Source organism: Sycon ciliatum, chromosome 1, assembly GCF_964019385.1.
Source record: "Sycon ciliatum chromosome 1, ocSycCili1.1, whole genome shotgun sequence".
NCBI classification, from domain to species: Eukaryota; Metazoa; Porifera; class Calcarea; order Leucosolenida; family Sycettidae; genus Sycon; species Sycon ciliatum.
This window is the reverse complement of record NC_088643.1, coordinates 20,779,116-20,790,431: the sequence shown is the minus strand read 5'-3', so window position 1 is coordinate 20,790,431 and position 11,316 is coordinate 20,779,116. Positions and strand designations below refer to the sequence as shown.

Sequence of the window (11,316 nt, the reverse complement as noted above, 5' to 3'; positions counted from 1 at the left end):
CGTAGGACAGTGCACAAGACTCCACCTTGCTTTGCTTTCAAGAAGTTCTCAACGCATTCGCCATGTTCACTTGCCGGCCAGAGTGACAGAATGCACGTCATATCGACAACACCGTGTTCAAGCTTCGTGGATGCCAATTGAAATATTCAAAAAAATTCGAAGTGTAAAATGGACGAAACCACTAGGTGAGAAGGTCGATCAAGAGGGGAGAGAGAGAGAGAGAGAGAGAGAGAGAGAGAGAGAGAGAGAGAGAGAGAGAGAGAGAGAGAGAGAGAGAGAGAGAGAGAGAGAGAGAGAGAGAGAGAGAGAGAGAGAGAGAGAGAGAGAGAAGAGAGAGAGAGAGAGAGAGAGAGAGAGAGAGAGAGAGAGAGAGAGAGAGAGAGAGAGAGAGAGAGAGAGAGAGAGAGAGAGAGAGAGAGAGAGAGAGAGAGAGAGAGAAGAGAGAGGATGGGCTTTGACCGTCTCTCTCGGACAGAATTAAATGAGCCACGCACGATCCCTGTGCTTCATCACCGTCCTCCAGAGTCCGAGGCTATCATTCCTTGATATGCAAACGAAACATGAGTACTAAATACGGATGTACATTATGTCGTTCTTCGGCGCCTGTGAGTTCATATCATCCGAACTGTATACGGTAATCAATCGAAGTCAGTTAGTTGTATATCCAGCCAAAGACACACCCTGCTACAGAAGGAGAAAGTAAGTTCGGACCACAAAGACAACCACGAAGCAGCGGAGCAGCTTACCAACACAGAGAATGTTGAATTCGAAACCTTTGCTGGTGGCTTTGTGACCACTTGGTCCGGCAAGCTGTCAAACCCAACTCTTCCCGAAACATTGAGGACTGCCCCCATCCTGACGCTGAAAAAAGCGGGAGATAAAGGAGAAGAGGTAGAGGGAATCAATGGTGCCCTTTTCATGGCGAACACTTTGTTGAGACGTAGACTTACCAGCACGCGATACACTGACATCTTTGTGTGTTTGGATTGAAAATCCTTGTCACTCGGCAACTGAAGTCCGTACTTTCAGCTGTGTAGTGTGAAAGTAGCTACCAAGGTGTCGACAAGGAGTTCTTCCACGTTTCCTCTCCCAAAGCACACGGGTTGTGAGACCACTGCTTCAAGTGAACAGAGGAGCCTTCCTTCAGTAAAGACAAAGTCAAAGGTCCTCCTGACTGGCGTTGGCTCTTCCTCACTGTAACTTTCACAACTCTCCTTGCTGAGACAACGGTTTTGATGTGAAGGTGTATGCTCGTTTCGAAATAATTGCAAGGAACTCAACGGCAAAATGACATCATCTTCGAGCTTCCGGCATTGAAAAGTGAAATGAAAACCGTCAACTCGTCAGGGCCGGCTGTAGAACGAGGGAGTCGTAAAATACCGGTATTTTACGACTCCCTGATTAGGACGTACCACCGGGCAGCTGGGCCTGAGGGCTAGGCCGGGCTAGACATGCACTGTGTCTGTGCAGCGCGCGCAGGGACACGCCGGGGCGCTAGGCGCACGGCGGGCGGTATTGGAAAGGCTTTCTGTCTAAAGCCTTTCCATACTGGTGCTCGATGTTTTCAGTTTGGGGACACCAAAATTAGTGTACCGCTAAAGACACGTGGTCGACACGTTGTTGACACTTTGTTGACACTTTGTTGACACGTGACCCAATAACCGGCCTACCAAGGGCCTTTGGGGACCGCTAACAGCAACTGTGGAACAGTGCAGTGCCCTTTTTTGGAGCAACGTACGAGTAGTGCCCGTGGATTATGACCCCGCGACCCCAATCTACGTGGCGATCCGCAATTCGCTACTTCATACTGACTGGCGTCCGGCATCGTCCCGAATTTGGCCGCAATCTGCTCTCGGGACCCTGTAGGGCTCCCTGACCTGCTCCATCTCCGCCATCGTCAATGTTAGGGGTCGCACTTGGTATCATGATCAGCTCTCGACATCGCGGCCATCTTGCTTTTGACTGCATGCGCGACGCGTGCCTCTTTTGGATCACGTGTGTGGTTCTCAATGCATTGTTTGCATACAAAACTGTACAAGCGCTGTACAAAGCTAGCTACGTATGATCAAGACCTGCAGATTTCTGTGAACAGAGTTTCTTCTTCACTGATACCGTTCTTGTTTTGACACGGCGATGTTCTCTTTCCCCGTTCTCCTTTCAAAATAGACTTCCATTTAGTTGTAAGTCACAACAGCAAACTTACTGGTAAGTGGAAGTCTAAGGCTTGCGCGCAAGTATTCCCGCTTTGAATTCGCGTGTCAATACTCAGAACAACGACCGTGGGAATCATGCGAGTGGAGTATTTCTCAGGAGGAAGACGTTCTGTTTGCAAAGTTGCTTCGATCCGCAAGGAGTATTCCAGCAACGAGTACACCTGCTACGGAAAGCGATCCTATCGGGACTTACTGACGGTATGGTTTCCTTGTTTTATGTCACTCGTATCGGTACTTTTCGTACTGCACGGACTGCACTTGTATGATACCTGTGACACAAACATCACAATCGCACGGTGTCGGCTTGGAGTTGGTCTTGGAGTCTTCATGGTCCAGCAACGCGGCATCGCCGAGTTGGAGAAAGAAAGCAATGAATGTACATGAACATTGTTCCAAAACAAAGACACAGGGCAAAGCGTTGCAGCAGGCAGATCATTCTGATCGAAGGCAGTCCAAGTACATGTACTTTCCGACACTGCGCGATCGCGCGAGCGGCTCGCGCCGGGCCGTCAGTGCAGTCTTCAAAATGTTCCTTGGCAGCCATCTCTTCTCCGATTTCGATGATCGAGGGCTCATTTTCTTTATTAGAATCTCCTCCGTAAATCTACCGAATCAATTTTTTCCTCAACGACATAGATTTACTGTCAGAATACTGGAAAGCAGGGCGACAACGCTCAGAAAAGCCCTACACACGGATTTCCCTTCTACTTGACCGATTTCAAAATTTCTTTCGATAGATGTCCGCGTACTTGGCCGTCAAAGCAGCCCTGCGATTTTCGACGCCGTAGCTAGATAAATGGCTGCCAAGGAACCCTTTACAAATCGCCCAAATATTGCGATATTTTGAATTTTCCGTAGCTCTGATTGGCTGCACGACCCTGACGCGCACGTGCTGCGTGCGTGATGAATCAAAAATGGCTGCGATGTCTAAGTACACAAGTGCGACCCCTGAATGTACTGCGCATCCACCCAGGCCAGGACTGCACTTACTTACGGGAAGGAGTATTTGCAAGATGGAAACCTGGAACTGGAAGACGACGAAGAAGAAGCGTGGGAATCCGGCAGCAATGGCTGGGATGTAAGTCCAACATTGCTGGTGCTAGAGTTGCCACTGCTTGCTTATAAGGGAATCATGTGTGTTGCCCTTTTTTGCCTTTTCCGACGTCCTCCTCCGACTGTACTCCCAGGACTGAACTTACGGGAAGGAGTGCTTCCAAGATGGGAGACGAAGAAGAAGAAGCCGCTGAATCCGGCGGCAATGGCTGGGATGTACATGTAAGTCCAACAATAAACATTGCTGGTGCTAGAATTGCCACTGCTTGTTTATAGGGGATTCATGTGTGTTGCCCTTTTTTGCCTTCTCCCATGTTCTCTTCCGACTGTACTGGTGAACGCTGTCACATATGTTGCCCTTTCCAGGCAGTAGAAGGGAGGGGCGGAGGGCAGCACATCTATCCTGGCATCCAGGAATGCTGGGTGGAACTGGGCAATCTGACCTTTCCTCTTACAAGTACTCCAATGATGGTATGGATGGGGAGTTCTTGAACGTCCTCAGTCTTGTTAGATTGAACTGTGCAAATCGGCAATCGATGATAGCAGAGGACCAATGCTGATGGCGATGCTCCTTCCTTTTTCTCTGTCACAGGCTGCGTTCTCGAGAAGAAGCGTTATTTCTGCATTCCAAGAAGGACGGCACAATGGTGAGTGGAACTTCGTGGGTGTGCAGCCTTGCTAGTTGAGTTGTAAATCAACCATTCTTCCTGTCTCTGACTTCTTCAATGTCCTCCTCAGTGTCGGACTGTCCGCGTCGCATTGAACTGGTTCGATGAGGCTGCTATTGCACACACAGTGAGGGAACTCCCATACGGGAACTCGGAAGTACTGCTACAGTACAGGTAAGGTGGCCGTTGCTTATGTGCGTGCGCCGTTGTTGTCAACTTTTAAGCCAGATGTTTCACAATGCATTGCACCAAGAGTACATAACCCCGGAGGTCATGTACTCTTGATTGCACTCAGCACCGCTTCTCGGAATATCTTGTCAGGATAGCTGTGGAACGCATCCTCCCCAGTGGAGGAACGGCAAATGTGCTGTTCATTTTTAGGCTTGCTTTTATGGTACGTACAAATCCCCATTGAAAAGACATAGTGGAGACGAGAAACTGCAAATAGATGTTGGGAACCGGGAAGACCACCCTTCCTTGCCAAGTTCCCTGAGGGTGTGGAGGGGGGGGGGGGAGAGTGGAGGAGGAACATTAAAGCAGGATTCCCAGGAGCATTTTCGGAAATTGCTTGTACATTTGTACCAGTTGTAGCCGACAAACGCATTCTCGTTGAGCTTTGACTTGACAAGTTGAGGCACGTCAGCAAGGCGCTGTTGCATCGCTTACGTCTTGTCGTGATTCTGTGAATGGTATTTTGTGCGAGTTTGCATCGCACGCAGAATTGCAGGTCATGCCGCATTGCGCAGCACACTGCCAAATTGCTTCTGTGACTCCCACGTGAATAGGAATTCCAATGGGAATGTAATCCATTGCCAACAGGTGTATTCCCGAGCTGCGCATCATACTGCAAAATTGCTCCTGTGCATGCAAGTGGATTTCATTGCTCTTTTCAGTTTAGGAAATTCTCGATTATGATAATTCTGTGTGTGTGTGTGTGTGTGTGTGTGTGTGTGTGTGTGTGTGTTGTGTGTGTACACCAGCCCTGAACATACATGTAGGTGACCCATTTGTGGTGTCTCATAGCCTACCTCACGACCTTATGCTTTCTTTCTGCATCACTTGTATCTTGCAGGTATATCATCCCGTGACGACCACATTGAAGTCTGAATTTGAAGTGTCAGCAACCCCTTCAACCCCTTCATTTTTTCCATTGCTTTTATTGTGCTGCTACTGTGCATGTGATGACAACGTATGCCGGTGACCACGGTCAGATTTTGGCCATGCGTGAACGTACACCTGCATGCTATCGTTGAAAAGGATCTGCCACTTACGATCTTCGGACGAGTATCAGGTCAGCTTGGTTTTGTGTGGGCTGTACCAGATGCTGTTCACTTCTCTATCTGTTGGATATGTGACTTTCTGCAAGTTTCTGGTGTATGGTGGCCACTTCTTTGCTTGTCTTTGTATGACATTACAATCATTCTGCACTCACTACTTCCATGGTGTGGTCTGCAAACTGCAATCCTTACGCAAATATCATCACGGTTTGCAATGTTGTGCTTTGGCTGCCAGCTTACCTTTATTTTGTTTCACAACTGACTTCCTGAAGTATGGTGGCCACTGCTTTGCATGGCATTATACAATGTTCATCAAGAATTTTCCTGTTTGGGCCGTGTGTGTGTGTGTGTGTGTGTGTGTGTGTCCTGTGTGTGTATGTGTCACTGTGTGTGTATGTGTGTGCCATGTGCATGTGCATGTGCTTGTTTGTCACAATGTGTCTGTGTGCGGGGTAGCGAGGTGGAAAGGGCTGGAATGTATCCGTGTGCTACTGCAATCGCATGGCTACATACAGTGCATCGCGCGCATGCTCACCATGTTTATCTTCGGAGCTGGGCCGGGGTGGGGGAGGGAACAGAAAAAGAACTGAAATTACCCATATAAAAACCGCTCTGTGAGCGGTTCTGAAAAACCTCTACTGGTGCAGCCCCGTCGTAAAAGTAAGAATTAGGACTGGTGCATTGTCCTCCCAAATGTGAACTGATCCACCTAAATCGCGATTGACGGGACCCGAACGCACCAGTAGCACGAGGTCGGGAGGGCACAGGATTACAGCAATGGACCGGCGCCGATCAAGTTACCATACAACACTTACACAGAACCCCGAAGCCCACCTTTGGCTTTGGCTATGGACCAGCGTCCCCAGCTGCATCCACAGGTAGGAACCTCGTGCTACTGGTGCGTTCGGGTCCCGTCAATCGCGATTTAGGTGGATCAGTTCACATTTGGGAGGACAATGCACCAGTCCTAATTTCTTACTTTTACGACGGGGCTGCACCAGTAGAGGTTTTTCAGAACCGCTCACAGAGCGGTTTTTATATGGGTAATCATACTAGTACTGTATTAGGGGCCGTCCAAGGTTACCAATAGTATTTTCAAAACGAAAAGTTTTCGTTTGGGGGTGGGTGGGTTTGAAGGAGTTTCGTTTTGAAAATAATTATTGAATGCAGATGGAGAATGCCCAGTTACATGTGGGTGTCGAAAATTAACATCAATATTATTTTATTTTAATTCGTTTTACCTGCAGAAAAGGTAGGTGGGTGAGTGGGTGCTGAAAAATACTAAAACTTTTCGTTTTGCGAAAACTATTGCCTATTGGTAACCCCGGACGGCCCCTTACTGGGAGCAAGAGTACATATGTACTCTTGCTGGGAGTACGATGCGCTATCGACACTCAGCCTTGTTGTGGGAATCTTCGGGAAATGCTCGCCGGCGCCTACACTACAAAGCTCTGGCCTTGCCGAAACGAAAAGTCAGTACATGTACTCGTCAGTAGCCATGTCACTTGTCAGTAGCCATTCGGAGACGGAGTTGCGGTGGCGGAGTTTGTTGCCTCGCCGGTTGACAGTCGAGCAGCGCTTTCGCCGCCGGTCTTGCACGGTTCATCGGAAAGAAGAATTGTGAGAGAAGGCTTTCTTGCAGCCATTCCTCACTGGTGCGCACGTTGGGGGCAAACAATAAGGACTGGCACTGACTGTGTTCATAACTCGGGGAGGCATAAGAAGGAGATGAACGAGAATAGTAAATACCCCCAGACCCGAAATGTGGGTGTAGCATGATAACCATGATAACTGTGTAGTTCGCACTCACTGTCTGTGTCTCTGTGATGACAGAGTGACGATCACGTGACTGGGAGAGATGCGTGTGGCTGTCTGCTTCAGCCTCTCAGGTGGGAAGGGTCCTCCTCATCCTTCAAAGCGGCGGAGATCTACCAAGCCGCTCGTGATCTTTGCAGGGCGGTGGCGTTCCTAACTTCCTACGGATGCTGAAAACTCAGTCTAACACTGAGTCTCAAGCGAACGGTGAATTTTTGTTGTTGTTCACTTCAGTAGGGTTTATCGGGTGTTAGCGGCGTCGTGAGTTCGGGAACGGACACGATAATTTACTCTTTTTTTTACTTCAGTAGGCGATGAGCATGATTCACCAGTGCATGTAGCTGTGTGGAGCTATCTGACGAGGTTTGACACCACTAGTGGCACTACTACTGACACGAGGCCGCTGGCGAGTGTGAAGGCTGTACTGAACATGAACAGTCTGGTGAAGTGCTCACACTCACAGTCACACACAGATTCCACACTACCACACTGTCCACAGTAACTGTTCTTATCTGGGGTGCTCTACAAAGACTGGGTACAAGCAGGGAGTAGTAAAATACTACTCCCTGGTACAAGCGACAGTGTCACCTAGCCGTTTGTCACCTAACACTATCCGGTAGTGGTACGGACCTCTGCAACAGACAAACCAACACTGCAGGCAACACTCTGTTTAAATTGCTGTTGCCAAATCTTGGCAACAAACAGGAGAGCGGGGCCGGGGATCGCCTCGGACGTCTTCGTTGACGATTCGACCTAGCGTGTTTGTGCGAGATCTAGCGATGTATGACGGACACTTGTCAGGATGATTGTCTTGTTAGAGAGTTCAATGCTTCACCCGAGTCCCGAGTCCCGACGCCGTAGAATACCAGTCACTGGACAGTGAAATCCGATCAAGAGAGCCACGCCGCGCCGGACGTTGTGTAGAACTGCGAGCACCGGGATGTGAACGTGTGTCACAGTGTGTGCCGGGCGCCAACTAAACTTGACTCACTGGATTGGATTTCATTGATCTGGTACGCGGGTAGATCTACCGGGGTAGATAAGATACAGTCATGTAGATCACACTACCGTGACTTGCCAGGTGTCATCATCACACATTCACATAGGGAGGATATGGGATGCTCAACTCAGCGTTTTGCTGGAGTAATCTACACCAGCCTGCACTGACTGTGCGGTCTGTGAAAACCGAAAAAGGCTTGATCGCTCGCATGATTTGCCTACCCAGTTCTTGCAGGTGCATGCATGTATGTGATTGTGAAGATAGTTGAAAGTCAGCTTCTCTCAGTTGAGCATCTACTTCAGAAGAGGACGTAAGTCGTTAGACATAGGGACAGCTAGTCACAGAGCTAGAGTCCGACAGTGGACATGATTGTACTTCAATGATTGATGTCTCTAGTTTTCTAGGTGAAATAATTGGGACTGGAGTGCACAGATTATGCAGACAAGCCCCTCCGTCTATCACCGCTTTGTGTAATTGGTAAACAATTCTCTGTATCGCTGCGGCGGTGCAGCTTGTAAAACAATCCCGCGCCCTTGCTCTCTAGTTCTCGATCAGAAAACATCAATAAAAATTCGACACCACGAACCGGAGCGACGGGTACGTCGGCAAACGCTAGCGACCCTGCTTGGCCACTGGACGGTGGACGAGAGCTGATTCGGCAGGCATGCCTTGCTCATGTCTGAAACCCGCGGGTGAGGAGGACCTGGAGGTGTTGAACGCTCACAGGAGAATTGAAAAGGATATAGTAGCTGATTCCAAGCTCATAAAGACCCAAATTAAATTGCTATTGCTCGGAGCTGGTTCGTCAGGCAAGTCGACATTTGTGCGGCAGATGCGTATCATCCATGGGAATGGCTTCAGTGATGAGGAGCGGCGATTTATCCGAGTGATCATTTACGATAATGTAGTCACGTGTATGCAGACACTCATTGCTGCCATGACGCAATTGAACATCGTGTTTGAGAAGGAGTACAGTAAACAGTGCGCTGGATATGTGGCCAATATTAAAGCAGAGCGCTTTGCGCACGCGGACGAGTTTGTTGGCGTGTCTGAGTGGATTCAGGAGCTTTGGAAGGACGGCGGCATTCAGGTGTGCTACTCGCGACGCAGCGAGTTTGAGATAATGGACTGCTGCAGTTACTTCCTGGACAATGTCCATCGCTTGGCCGACGGCAGCTATGTGCCGACGGACATGGACGTTGTGCACATGCGCAGTCCGACTACCAGCGTACTCGAGTACGACTTCCTCCTCGACGATCTTACCTACAAGATCGTCGACGTCGGCGGCCAGGAAACGGAGCGCCGCAAGTGGCTTAGCTGCTTCGAGGGCGTCACGAGCGTGATCTTCCTGGCAGCGCTCAGCGAGTACACGCACGTGTACGCCGATGAAGACGGCAAGAAGTACAACGCTCTGATGGAGAGCCAGCAGCTAATGGCCAAGGTGATGCGCTCCAAATACCTGTCGACTGCTTCTTTCATTCTCTTCCTCAACAAGAACGACGTGTTCGAGGAGCGAATTCGCAACTACAAGCTCCGAGAGTATTATCCTGACTACGCAGGACCTTCCCGGAATGCCGATGCTGCCTACAAGTACATTGAACGCATGTTCATGATGGGCGTTCCCATGGAGCGCGAGCAGCTTCAGCAGAAACGCAACCAATCGGCCAAAATACTGGCCGAGGAGCCACTAGTCTACTGTCACCGGACAACAGCGACAGACACGGAGAACATTCGCCGCATATTCTCAGCGGTCAAGGACACAATACTGGAACACTTCCTCACCGCTTTCCGGATGATGTAGTCATCATGTACAGAGGGTGTAGGCTTCAGTTCGTGTTTGTGACTGTACTGGAGCGTTGATACAAGTCATGTCACACATACCATGCAGAAGACACTAGTTCCACATCCTGCCGCTACTGCACCGAAGCAAGGGTGCGAGCACAGCGGAGAGCGAGGACAGTATTCTTGCTGCTGCTGCGGTTGGTAGCTGTCAAAGGCGCACGAAGGCGATTGGTGCAACCGTGGTGTGGTGCAAATCGATTTAAACAAGCTTAACCGCCCGTGCCGCAGTGTCAAGACACTCATTGATTCACGCGACTAGCTGCACATGGGTTATGTAGCTAGCAAGGGCATGAGCACGTCACCCGCGCTATGGTGTACTATTTAATCACAGCTGATCACCAGCCAACTAGGAACGACATCGCCTTGTGTTTGTTGCATTTTGTCAACCGAAATCATATGCTTACCAGCGAGCTGTTTGCGGCGTTGTTGTGGACATCTGCTCATGTTAATCAGTTCTATTTCCCGGCTTCCCAAGTTTGTGACAATTATGTGTGTGTGCCCTAGAGAAAAAAATGTGGCGAGTGCATCTCTCCTTGCCACAGTAATTAACTTGCATACTTCCCAACCTCGTTTTGATCTTTCCATACTATAACGGCCCATTACCTACAGTTTGTTTTCAACAATCGATTGTGTCAACAGCCTTTCTTTTCGCATCAATTGCAGATCAATGATTCTATCAAGCCACTGATTGGCTGTTTGTGTTGCGTGCACGGGCACTGCTTAATAGCTCCAGCAGTGTCGGTGTGTGTGCGTGTGTGTTTATGTGAGTAGAGTAGTGTTACGAGTGTGGTACGCTGGGGGACGATACAGCAACATACATAAGCCCATTGCGCAATGACGTAATCTGTACCATAAACACTGCACACAGCCTCCTGGTCATGGGCATGGTCGTCTGGGGTGTTGAACAGTTAGGGCGCGTTCAGACTACCGATAAAAAGTGACGGAATGGGAAAGTCGCCAAGGTGATTTGATCACGTGACGTTACTGGCACGTTACCGGTGGAAAAGTTTTACTGCCGCAGCTGCTGCGACAGTAAACATTTTCCGGCAGTAAAAAAGTGCTCAGGCTGCATGCGCGCTGGGAAAAAAGGGGAAATCCCTTGTCCGTGCCGCGGTGAGAGCTGAAAACTTCACGGTAACGTTAGTTTGTTATCGGTAGTGTGAATGTCCTTCACGGTTTATCGGCATTCACGGTTTGACGAGATTCACGGTATCGGTGGTCTGAACGCGCCCTTACTTACAGTGCATTGCTGATCCCAGCGTGCTCACATGCACTGCTCATACCTTCCATATTTGGCAATGCACAATGGGCTTATTGTACACACAGCACGAGTATTCGTGCATGTAGAAGCTTTCTCGAAAACAGCTGTCTATTATCAATGTGTATTGTGCGGCTCACAGGACGGATTCCAGCAATGGGAGATCTTGTTTCTCAGCAGCAGGTAGTCA

General features: G+C 49.3%; 2 protein-coding genes and 1 long non-coding RNA gene across 3 annotated transcripts in view; 2 read left to right on the top strand and 1 right to left on the bottom strand.

The window, feature by feature from the left end:
• Positions 1-1,295, bottom strand: part of LOC135817503 (septin-6-like) — a 9,901-nt gene extending 8,606 nt beyond the window's left edge. The window contains exons 1-2 of the mRNA XM_065330708.1: positions 951-1,295; positions 747-861 (exon numbers count right to left, since the gene is read on the bottom strand). The gene's annotated coding sequence lies outside the window, so the exon portion shown is untranslated. The remainder of the gene's footprint in view (positions 1-746; positions 862-950) is intronic.
• Positions 1,296-3,239: 1,944 nt separating this feature from the next.
• On the top strand, positions 3,240-5,124 carry LOC135817522 (uncharacterized). The gene is made up of 5 exons (XR_010553554.1): positions 3,240-3,291; positions 3,401-3,488; positions 3,859-3,913; positions 4,005-4,108; positions 5,007-5,124. It is a non-coding gene; the product is annotated as an uncharacterized LOC135817522 (long non-coding RNA).
• Positions 5,125-8,246: 3,122 nt separating this feature from the next.
• On the top strand, positions 8,247-10,167 carry LOC135817485 (guanine nucleotide-binding protein subunit alpha-11-like). The gene has a single exon (XM_065330685.1). The coding sequence runs from the start codon at positions 8,691-8,693 to the stop codon at positions 9,825-9,827; it is 1,137 nt and encodes a 378-aa protein (XP_065186757.1). The 5' UTR covers positions 8,247-8,690; the 3' UTR covers positions 9,828-10,167.
• The last annotated feature ends 1,149 nt before the right edge of the window (positions 10,168-11,316 follow it).